The sequence below is a fragment of the Takifugu rubripes genome, chromosome 3, assembly GCF_901000725.2.
Source record: "Takifugu rubripes chromosome 3, fTakRub1.2, whole genome shotgun sequence".
Taxonomy (NCBI): domain Eukaryota; kingdom Metazoa; phylum Chordata; class Actinopteri; order Tetraodontiformes; family Tetraodontidae; genus Takifugu; species Takifugu rubripes.
In genome coordinates this window covers 11,564,390-11,576,184 of record NC_042287.1, presented here as the reverse complement: position 1 = coordinate 11,576,184, position 11,795 = coordinate 11,564,390, and the positions used below count along the sequence as shown (strand labels likewise).

The window sequence follows — 11,795 nt, the reverse complement described above, 5'->3', positions numbered from 1 at the left end:
AAGGTAAAATAACCTCAACCCAAATAAATATATATAAAAACAGGGGAAAATACATTTCGACAGATACAGTATTTCAGTTAATCTCCATCGGTGCTCAGTTTGATAAGTGAATGACAGATATTCAGGCTACAAACGTCACTGTGACTGATGAGTGTTTAAACTTCCATAATCGGACCTTCTGTTCTGGATTTTATCTCCCAGTCAAATGAGGAGTTCGCAGCCATTCGAGTGTGCATTGCGACAGCACAGAGACGTAAACAAGTGTTTCGTATCAAACCACAGAACATCTGCTGCTCGGCCTCGTTTTCTATCTCAATCTTGAGAAAACGAAAAAAAAGTTCAGTGTTTCAAGACATACAAACACGCCAGCTTTCAGCTTTTGCCTCAGCTGTGATGGAAGTTAGATGCTGGAGTTATCGGGTGAAAAGTAAATAAATGTTTTTGACCTGACAACAATGATGGATTCACTCCATTAGGAACAAGAGTGGTCTTCAAAACACAAGTCCGTGTTTTGCACAAGTATTTAATGAAAGCCAGTAAAGGAAACAAAGGGAAGAGACGCATACATCATAATGCTTTACTGCATTTTCAAATCCAACACTTTGCACCTATTCATCTTTCCCTTCTACACAAAGATCAAATAGAATGTAAACTTGAGCTGAAGAGGCGACTTTTGTAGTTTTGAAACCACATTTATCCTCAGCCTGGATCCAAATTGCTGCAGACACTGAACAGAAATTAAAAGTATTTTCACTAAAAGCTTGCCTTGACCTCTTCTGCCAAGTGCTTTCTCCTTTTAAAAGTAATTTTACTCAAGTGCATGACCCAAAATAATAGTAAAAAACAGCCCGTGGGATAAATAGAGCTCTGTTTACGTCGGCGTATATCTCTCAGAGTAAATTCAATGGGATAGCTTTGGGCTTTTGTAAACAGTGTGCTATGTATTCTCTATTTTAGCAGGCCCCTGGCTAAATCAGTCCAAGTCTCCTTAAGAAACACTTAAATAATATATACATGAAAGGGTGCATTTAAATGTCAAATCTTAAAATGACTTTTTAATCTCGTTTTTGTTCAACGGGCACCATGAGCTTATTTGACCTCCAACTCTTTATTTATTCTCAAAACAGGAAGAAATGGAAACTTTTCAGTTAAACATAATTTATTCAATATAAAAAAGCAACACTTAGCAAAGTTAACATAATATTTTCTCCGACAGCGCCAAGACCGACAGCGCCCATGGCAGTGCTAATACACACTTATTCAGATGTCCTCAGTAGCATTTTGACAACAATCTGTCCTCTACTGTCGTTTGGTGCAAAGAAGCAAACCATGCACAGTATTAGTTATTACTGCGTAATAATAATATTATCAATGACATGTCAACCACAACTTAGCATGCGTGGACAGTGTATTACATCAACCATTTATGCATGATTTATATCAGACATCTGCATGTCAAAAACATCCTCCTCCTCTTGGAGGATGTGTGATGGCGTCTGTGTGGGAGTCACAATTGATGGTCACAAAAATTGTAGTAAAACATAAAGTTTAGTTCAGCTAATCAAATACACGAGTCATTTCCCATTTGTTTGTCTGCAAGATGGTTACAAAAAGCAGATTAAAGGAGATACATTTTATTATGTCACACTGGTTGTTTGCCACTATTGATATTGAGCAGAAAACTGATCAAAGTGAACCAGATTATTGCATAATCCAAAAACATTGTGCAGGTGAGGTTTGAAAACAATTAGTAACTACAAAGGTGACTTGTAGAGTCCACACAATTGTTTTGCAGTATTTTCTAAAGATGTGAGGCAGTGAATTGGGGTTTAACCCTTCACCACACTGTCGTGTGTCCATCAGTCTTTGGCGCGTCCTTCCGTCCATCCCTGCCAACCCGATCTTCCTCCCCAGACCTGAGTGGCTCCAGGTCCTCCTCAGAGCTGCACGTACTGTGCTGCCTCCTGTGCATGAACATCCTGCGACGGGTCTGAGTGCTCAGGTCCAGCAGGTCGAAAGAGTCACATGAGAAGAGGCTGTCCTCGCTAACCACGCTGGAAGGCCGGCTGCGCTGACCCTCTTTGGCCCCTGTGCCCTGGAGGAGCTGCTGCAGGTCCTCTGGGAATATGGGGGCCGATGAAGAGGGAGACGAGTGGCTCTCGTTGGGAAGGTCCAGACTGCGGGAAAACTTGCCGTTACGTTTCAGAATACCCTTCCGTCTTCTAACTGCCTCTGTGCGCAAGGTGGGGCTGTCTTCTGATGCCGGTAGATAAGAGTGTTGTTTGAGGGAGCACATATCAGCCGGATCACTTTCCCTAATTCCTGCTCCAGAGTTCCTTCTTTCTGTGGAGGAGCCATAACCTGACTCCCTTTCATTCAGGTTTTTTAGAATGCCCTTTTTGGGCATTTTAGATGAAGGTTGACTGAATGTGGAGGGAGATGGCAGGCTGGTGGACAGGACGTCAGAATACACGTGGGCATGTGGACAAGGCTGGGATGGAGTGTTTTCTTTCGGAGGGTTTTGGAAAACTGAGTCGAAACTCCTCTGTGGTTTTAGAATGCCTTTAGGCTTCTTTCTATCACTCGTGGAATTGACAGAAATCGCAGCGGAAGAGGGTGGAGATGCAAAGGCACTGCCACATGCTCCGAGAGCTGTCTGTGGGATTGCGTTTTCCTTGCGTGACTTCCTGAGGCTCAAAGTTCCTCTGTGCATCTGTCCTCCTCCCCCGCCTCCTCCCCCATGCTCGCTTTTAAGAGGCAAGGTGAAGTAGCAGGGGTTAGTGGAAAGTGCAGGGGAACAAGAAGTGTCAGAGGGCACGAAAGAGTCAACGGTCATATCGTTGGTGGCCGTGATCCGATTCTGCCAGTCGATGTAGCGAGCCAGCAGCGGAGAGGGGCATTCCGGGTGTGGAAGTGAAGGGCAGTCACACACGCTTTCCTCAAAGCCCCAGTTCACCCACCAGTGGTTGGCAACGTCCTCTATTGTAGCCCTCTCGTCCACTCGCACGGTCAACAACCAGTCGATCAGCGCACACGCATCTGGAGGAAACAGCAATGGCTTAACAACCAATCATTCTTTATTTAACTCTACTGGTAGAGGTAAAAAAAAACAGTCAGAAAATGGGAAATGGTGTTGATGAGACATTGACACCACAGCCCTTTACCTGAGGGGGGGTTGGGCCTGCGGTAACAGCCTTTAGTGATCTGCTCTGTGAGCGTGGTGTGGCTGGCCCCGTCAAACGGCATACTGCAGTACACCAGGGCATAGAGCAAAACTCCCAGGGCCCAGCAGTCCACCTAGCATACAGAAACACACACATGCTAAAATGGGACACTGCATCACTGGTGCAGCATGGCAGGGCTGGCATTGTAGATGCACTTTTGTGTAAGCAGGCACGTATTGTCCCACCTCAGGCCCTTGATAAGGCAGCCCTTTCACGATCTCTGGAGCAGCATAAAGTGGACTTCCACAGTAGGTCTGTAGCAGAGAGTCCCTTTTGAAGTGATTGGAAAGACCAAAGTCAGCCAGCTGCAGACAACAGAAGGGGGAAAAAAAGCAATAAATGCCATGCATTTCTTAACAGATAGACCTAAACTCATTCATAAGGAACCGGATAAATAAATCAAGTACAAATTATTCCTTAAAAACTATTAAAAACCAACACGAAACACATATGCTGTTGAAATACTCCACAGCTGTGGGCATAAATGAGCATCTGTGCACATGTTTTGTAACACGTAAACAAAACACTTTGCATGACGGTGAGTCTCCGTCATTGAGAACTTAACAGCTGACACTTTAACTTTATGACATAATGGACTAGCACTTGGTGCTCATTCACATAAACAGAGATCCTTGTGTGGGGCAAATTCCTTTTAAGTGAGCATGTGCCTGCAGGATCTTTACCCATGTGGCAAAAACAAGCTGCTAACTTTAACGGGGCCAACTAAAAATAGGTATGGGGAGATGCTGCCAACATGCGCGTGTGTGAGCCAAGGGAAGAGAAAACATCAGGCTGCTCACACTCACGTAACGGAACAATCACTCACTCAACACTGCAAGAGAGAGATATACAAACATACTGAGGCTCCTCTCTATCTTAGAGATTACTGACGCGAGCACCATCCCGCTATCAGCCCCTGTGGTGTTAGAAATAGTCAACATGACAGCTTCAGTTCCCTGGAACGGCGTTTCAGAGGAACGGAGACCTCACACACTGGAAGTGACACTGTTTATTCGAACATAAGCACAGATATTCTACAGAGTGGGAATGCAAGCAATATGAAGTGAGCACGTGCTACAGTTTCCACAGCTTTTTCCCGGCGTGCTGCTCTGTTTTATGTGTGAAGTCGTGTAACTTGTCTTTCACCACCAACCATGTGAGGCTCTCGCAGACACTTTCCCTGGTGTCAAATGCTTATATAAGACAGACTCTTCCTTCCAAAGAGAACAAGCTCATCCTGGTACACGTGCCTGGAATTGCATGAGCGGACATTGCCTGCTCCACACAAGCTGGGCCGAACACTTGCACGCTGCATCCTGTGCTGCATTTGAAGGTTTTGTCAGGGGAGAAAGAAGTCACCCACTCCTAAAACACCAAGACCCGAATATTTTCCTGACACGACTCTTTCCCACCCATCCCATTAAGCAGCTATTGTGCAGACAACACGGACAGGCATTACACAGAGGTTTGGTCATTTCCTGCAGCGGATGCTGTGCACAACTATGGTGAACCAGAGGTTTGTAATGAATGGACAGCTGAGAGGTGTGTTTTCTTTTGACAGACAGACAAAGCACACTTGAACAAAACCTTTCCGATTGGCTCGATCGCCACCGGATTCCCAACATTCCCCTCTGGCCGTGCACAGTTCCCATATAAGGCAGGAAGCTCCATGTTAAGGAAAGAAATGGCTGCCAGTTTCCTATAAAAGACCAGCGGCGATGGCTTAAAGACACAGAAACATGCTAAAATGGGAAAATGGAAAAATATTTCCATGCAATTAGTAAAATCTAAAGGTTCCTCAACACTGAGTGACAAGGCAGTGCACAGTACATTACGACCTTCTCCCATTGGGCAAACCCTAAAAATTGAAACAGGGGACTTAAATATATTTGAAAAGATTAAGTTACAACAGTGTTACCTTCACGTTCATATCTTCATCTAAAAGGATGTTCTCCAACTTGAGGTCCCGGTGTACAACACCGATCTGTAACACACAAGAGCAGTAGGGTCACTCAGATGGATTCTGAATGCAAACATTGGACTGAAGGGTGAGAGATCCAGATTATAATCCCAGGCTGCCGTGCACAAAGCGTCTGCCTTTCAGTTTTACTTTTATAAGCAGCAACATTCTGCTAAGGCCTCGTAAAGCAGGGCCACATGTCAAACACACCGGAAATGCTCTCAGAGTTTCATCACCAACAAGCTTTGGCGAATGGTTTGTTTGGGCTAATTCGTCTCAGAAAATGCGAAGAATTCGTGTGGCGTTACACACCTGGGAGCAAACCAGAGCATTAACATGTGGATCTTGGTGGAAAGAGCCTCAGCAGACTGGAGGAGGGGCAAATAAGGAGCAAATCATAAAAAGAGATGAGACACAGAAGAAGGTGGCCACCCAGCTAGGTGAGTGATGAATGGGATGGAACTAATGGACCGAATACATACAATGGCCTTCCACATTGCTGTCAGGTTCCCTTAATGAATACAACATAATGGCCGGCTTTGTCTCCTTAATTACTTCATCTTCATAGTGCTCAGATAAAGCAAACGGCCCGTGACCTTAGACGGTGTTAATACACAGTATATACAGAATTCAAGCCTCTGCTCTTAAGCTGGAGAAACTACAGCCAGATAAGGAAGATAACAAAAAGAACAAAGGCTTAGAATTTATGTCCATTCACCTTTTGAAGTTCCAATAATCCCTCCATGTGCCTTGCATACCTCAAAGGCACATTCAATAATTCATTCATGCTGGAACATTCATATCTATTTTGGGACAGTATTCCAGGGCACGAGTTGTACAGAATCCAGTTCTCTGTCCCGTTTAATATAAGGGATTTATGGAAAAGCCCAGCTGCCAAAATAAGACTTATATGAAAACAAAAACATGTCTGTCATATGCAGCTCAGATGACTGAGAGGCACAGCTACCAAATTGCACTTCTGGATTAAAGGGATTTATAATATGTATCTCAATAATTCTTGTTTTGTGGCTCCACTGTTGATTTTACGCACACACAAATAAACAGTGAGACAAAGGAACAATGTATTTCTTTGCCAGGGTTTATGCTAATGTGTAGGAAGCTCATTAGGGCAAGACGGTAGTGACCTGTGTCAGTGTGTGACTGTGAAAAACAGTCAAGGGATAATTTGCTCTTAACCCAGAGAGATTGGGAAAACTCAAGTCAAGTTTTTCTGATGTATTAGGATTAGGATTTAGTAGATTTAGTGGTACTTTAGTTGCTTGCGCACAGTTGAATACAAACATGGATTTAGGCACGTGCCTTCATGCAGTTTGCTGGCTCACAAAGGTGGCAATTAATTTACAACTTTCTATCAAACACCATGAAACACGACCAGAATATCACACACAAATCCTAAAATAATCTGGTAAACAAGACCAAAATACTTTACTTGGTCAGTGTGTTTGTTGAAATGGTTCAGTGTTACAAAGAGAGGGAGCAGTGTAGCAGTGGGTGCGCAACCAACAAGGCAGCGGGTCAACTAACAACAATCATTCCATGCTGGAGGAATGGAATATTTGCTGGGTTCACAGGGGACTCCAGGGAGACCTCTTAGCAACTCAAGACCTTCCTTTAAATGTCCACAAGTCTTCCAGAGAAGACCAGTCATGGCGTGCATGGTGGGACTGCAGGGAGAAAGCCATCTCCACACGATTAAAAACCACATGAATAAGCCAGAAGGCTGTTAGAAAGTCTTCTTTGTACAGACGAGTTGAGAACAGAACCTTTGATTCAAACGAGGATTTAAGAAATAGGTTGAATTCCAGCAACTTTATCTGTAAAATGTGGTGGTGGAAGGAGGACAATGCCAAGACATTCATATGTGGTTCGAGCATCAAGACTTAGAGCAAGAACACAACATGAGAATATGTCAACACATTTGCGCATGTGTGTGTGTGTGTACCTTGTGGCAGTAGTGGACAGCAGATGTGATCTGTCTGAAGAGGCCTCTGGCTTCTGTTTCGGACAGTCTCCGTCTCTCCAGGACATAATCATACAGCTCTCCTCTGCTGGCGTACTCCATCACAATCACGATCTTGTCCCGGCTCTCAAACACTGCGTATCAGAACAACACATTTACACCAACTGCAGCATGCAAACAAGCATCACATGATCATTAATATGAGATATATTTCTGAAATCATCCACTTAAGGCAAAAAAAACAAACGATTTATTTTCGACGGCATGCTAAAACACGGCAGCCTGGAGCAAACCTTATTCAAACAGGAGGAAGCTGTGCACTTGTTTGGACTATTTTCAGCTGCACAATATTTACATAGTGTACAAGTAAATATTTATACATGTTTTCTGTAAAAGCCAGGCAGCATCAAATAATAAAATGTAATATTTTATAGTGGCAATTTGAAGTGTTTCCCCGGTATGTCCTTGCACATCAATGGTGATGAGGCACAGGGGTCGCAGCCCTATTAGGGCAGAGCGTAAGACACTGGTGATGAGCCGTCGTGAAATTACCACGTGAGTTTTGATATTTGAAGTAAAAAATGCCACGTCAATGACAGGAGCCTGGAACAATTCCGTAGACATATTTGACTCTCGGTTTTAATTTTGTGGCTGATTCTTTGTAATGGCGACAGGACATTCTCTCTGTGAATGTGTGACCTACCCTCATGGAAGCGAATGATGTTGGTGTGCCTCAGGGAGGCCGTGATCTCAATCTCACGCTGGATGTGAATTCTGTCCAGGTCTTCGACGATGCGCTCCTTACGGATAGACTTGATAGCCACCTGACAGAGGAGATGCATTATGGTGAGTCTGTACAGGAACACGTGCTTAAAACAGACTCTCATGATTGAGAGTAAATCTATGGTTCTCAAACAGAACTTCCTAAAAATAAGGGTCAGCGGAGGACAGGCGACAGGCTTTGTCCCTTGTCAGGTTGTTGTTGCCCATTTCCACAGGTTTTGGTGCCAGCAAACCCAGATTCCTCTTTAATTTGATGACAAAGCAGTCGTTACGCAAGTTCTTATTTATTCCCCTCATGAGACCTTTAAGCGCTCAAGACAGTGAGCAACACGTTGTTCATGTCACCGCTTGAACAAATAAGCAAGTAGACAGAGATGTGTACAGCACAGGGGTCCGCAAATTGAATCTCTGGGTGATGGAAGTGATTATGTGGGTTTTAAAAGCTGGACAGTGAGAGCAGATCTCTTGTGATCTGAGCATGCTCAGAGGCATAAGGTTGACAGCTGCACTGTTCACACTCTACTTCACTAATCTCACTCACTCCCTGTACCCCAATGTAACCCCGTACCAAAACCAAACCGCCACCCTTAAACAGACACCCTACTTTAATCCTTTTGGAGCAGGGTAACTGTCACACAAGCAAAAAAAGAAAGGCCAATGTGCAGACATTTGTGCCATTTTAGAACAGAATATACCAAAAAAAGACAACACGATAGAAAGGAAAATATGAAATAGTGCCGATGAGGCTTCTTTGTGATGTTCAGGTTCCAAATGTGCTGCTGAGTATATCCCCCCTGCATAGTTGCTCTAATGTCTCCTGGGAGGTGCAGGCCTACCCCCGGGGTCACAGCTCCAGCATTCTCAGCTGCTGGAAAAACACTATGAGATGCTAGAAGACACCATTCACACGCTCCATTAACCACAATAGTTATGCAACCCCAGGACACAGACATGACACATCAAATGAATGCATAACTCACTGTTTTAGTCCCTTTAATATCAATGATTCCAGAATGGAGTCAACTGTGAGTGACTCTTCATTCAGACAAATGGGGTACTGAGTCAGGGATAAGGCTGTCAGGTAAAATGGACTGTTACCAAATTTGGAAGAATGCGTGCTGTTTATTGGCTGACCTGTGGGCTGGGAAATCGTTGTGCAAAAAATGAAATTTGCAAGATTAACAAAGAGAGAGGAAGGAGACGGGAAGCAGGAATGGATGTGGACATGACTCTCAGGAATGGAATTAACGCCCGATTAGAGATATCTTTCATTCAAGTCACCATGAACATTAAATGCAATGAGGAAGTGTGTGTGTGTGTGTGTGTGTGTGTGCATGAGTTTGCATGTGCCTGTATGATGTCACTTTTTTGCATGGAGATATGCTACATACACTGGAGCTTCATTTTGTCCTAATATGGCCTTTAAGGGCTACTTCTAACAATAAGTCATTGTTCATTTAAATAATGCGTTGCATGACAGGTACTGTGCAACAAGCTCAAGCTGTAACATTACACATATAGGAAAACAATATAACAGGTGAGTCATGAAGCTGTAATCACATATGTGTGAAGTCATTTTCAAAGCAGGGTATCATTACTTTGAGAATTATTGAAATATTGTGGCTGCATAAAGGCATGATGAGCCTTGGAATGGCCATTCTACGACTTCCTGGACAGTTATTCTCACAATGATCTGCTCAAGTGCGCGTCCCAAGAGTCTGAGCATCAGGAAAACTCCACACTACTCAGGCTTCCAGCCAAATAAGCAAAGGATGGTATTATTCAGAAACCACGCACGCGCTCACTTACCAAAATATCCAGGAACTTCCAAAACTAGCGAACAGATATATATATAAAAACTCAAGATGACGTGGAGATTATTCACTTTTTTATGATTCATGAACAACTCATGAGTTAAAGCAACAGTTTTGACATCACAGGAAGTGGTTTTGGTGTTACTTAGAAGAGTCAGTGGTGCAGAGGTTAGCACAGTCAGTTCTAAGCTTGTGCCAGTGCACTCATATTTCCTAAGCCTACTCCTAGTTCTGTGGTATGTATTCCTGGAATGGACGGGGGACCTGTCTGTTTCCTGCCTCTGGACTATTGGTGGCTTAAAAAGAAGCTGAGCAGTAAGACAAGGAAGTAAAACGTCCAGAGGGGAAGTCTCTGCCCATCAAGAGAGAAGCTCAACTGCCAATAATGATGTTGCTACGTTGGAATTAAGAGCAGTTAGAATTTTCTGTCTGGTCGGAGTCAGTGGGGATATGCATAGTGTTCCATTACTGCAGCCTACCACCAGAGGGCAGTCACACAGATTTAAGGCCCTCTGACTTTTAGCCCTGTGGGACTCATTCTTGATCACCCCCGTCTACATCACCATACACCTGAGTCATGTTCGCTTCCCGAACCTCAGGCACGTTGCGTGGGCGACCTTGGGTCACTTCTTTATGTGACCTCAAATGATTTGTGCTCTCAGAAACTGCCTCCTCCTCTGCCCACTGCACTCAAGAGCCCCCCTGGCCTTGTTTCCAAAAATAATGTCTTTTTTGTTTTAAAGAATCCTTGGTATGTGCTGGCTGGTAACTCAAAGAATTCAGCATTTCCCCCTTGTCCTTCCAAACCCTATTTCACACCGACTGCCCATTATTTTTTTTCTCTGTACCCCTCTCTCAGCCTTCCTTTCATTGCCTCTCCCTGGCATGTCACTAGGTCTCGGAATTATGCCAGTCTCACAAGTTCATTATCCTGACTACAGAGTGTTTGTTTTCTGAAAAAGTGGGGTATCTGTCTCTTTGTGCTCAGATCAGATTTGGGGATTAAAATGCAGACATAATAGCCCCATGAGTCCTCAAAGTAATCTGGCACCACAGCCTGGATCATCTGGGACATGAAGCTGAACTAGGATGTCCTCCGGTGACCCAGCGCCTTCAATTGTGAGGCAAAAGAAAGTCCAAGCTCTTCTTTGAGAGACCTATTGTTGAGATTTTATCCCCTGCTTTAATTGCTGAATGAGTCAAACTACAGGCACCTCAGCTTGGCAACACAGAAAAAAATCTGCTCAGTATAGCATCAGCACACGCGCGCGCGCGCGCACACACACACACACACACACACACACACACACACACACACACACACACACACACACACACACACACACACACACACTATAACACTCACTGTCTTCAGGCTTGCTCTCTCCACCGCTTTCTTCACTTTGCCGTAGGTGCCTTTGCCCAGAGTCTCCATCACCTCGTAGCGGTGTTTCAGGTTGTGTTTATGCTGGTGTTTCCTCACTGCCGCGCCAGGTGCCCCCTCGGTGATCGCCGTCCTCTGCTGCTTGTCCCCCTTGCAAGGACTGCGGATCGCCAGCCTCGGGGACTCCTCGCCGTGGTGGTGCCCGCTGGATGCCGCGTCCTGCAGACAGCAGAGCTCGGAGCGGTGGCTGGTGGTCATCGCGCCGCTGCTGTCCGCTTCGCGTCTTCCCATCCTCCGAAGGCAGCGCGCACCTGTCTGGATCCCCAGATGTTTTCGAACGCAGAGCAAAATGTGTCAACAACAGTCAGAGTGGCCGATAAATCGCCCATAGAGAGCCCTCCTCAAGCCGTGACCCACTCAGCCCGTCCATCCTCTCTTTTCTGTTATCCTCTGACCACTGAGAGCCACATGGTTGGGAGCGGTGGGCGGGGCCACCTCCCTCCACAAGGTCCCAGCGCGTCACATCCATTTGGGATCATTTTGTGTTTTCATGTTTGAATCTCAGTGGAAACCGAAGGCATGTATGGAATGGCATCCAGGGCGGTCGCCACGAATCCACCACTTTAATCAGACATGTTTGCTGAACTCT

At 44.9% G+C, this 11,795-nt stretch overlaps 1 protein-coding gene across 1 annotated transcript; it reads right to left on the bottom strand.

The window, feature by feature from the left end:
• Positions 1–1,141: 1,141 nt before the first annotated feature.
• On the bottom strand, positions 1,142–11,727 carry LOC101072164 (NUAK family SNF1-like kinase 1). The gene is made up of 7 exons (XM_003963291.3): positions 11,129–11,727; positions 7,869–7,989; positions 7,148–7,299; positions 5,143–5,208; positions 3,410–3,529; positions 3,165–3,297; positions 1,142–3,039 (listed from the first exon to the last, which is right to left on the bottom strand). The coding sequence occupies exons 1-7, from the start codon at positions 11,435–11,437 to the stop codon at positions 1,838–1,840; spliced, it is 2,103 nt and encodes a 700-aa protein (XP_003963340.3). The 5' UTR covers positions 11,438–11,727; the 3' UTR covers positions 1,142–1,837.
• Positions 11,728–11,795: the final 68 nt, after the last annotated feature.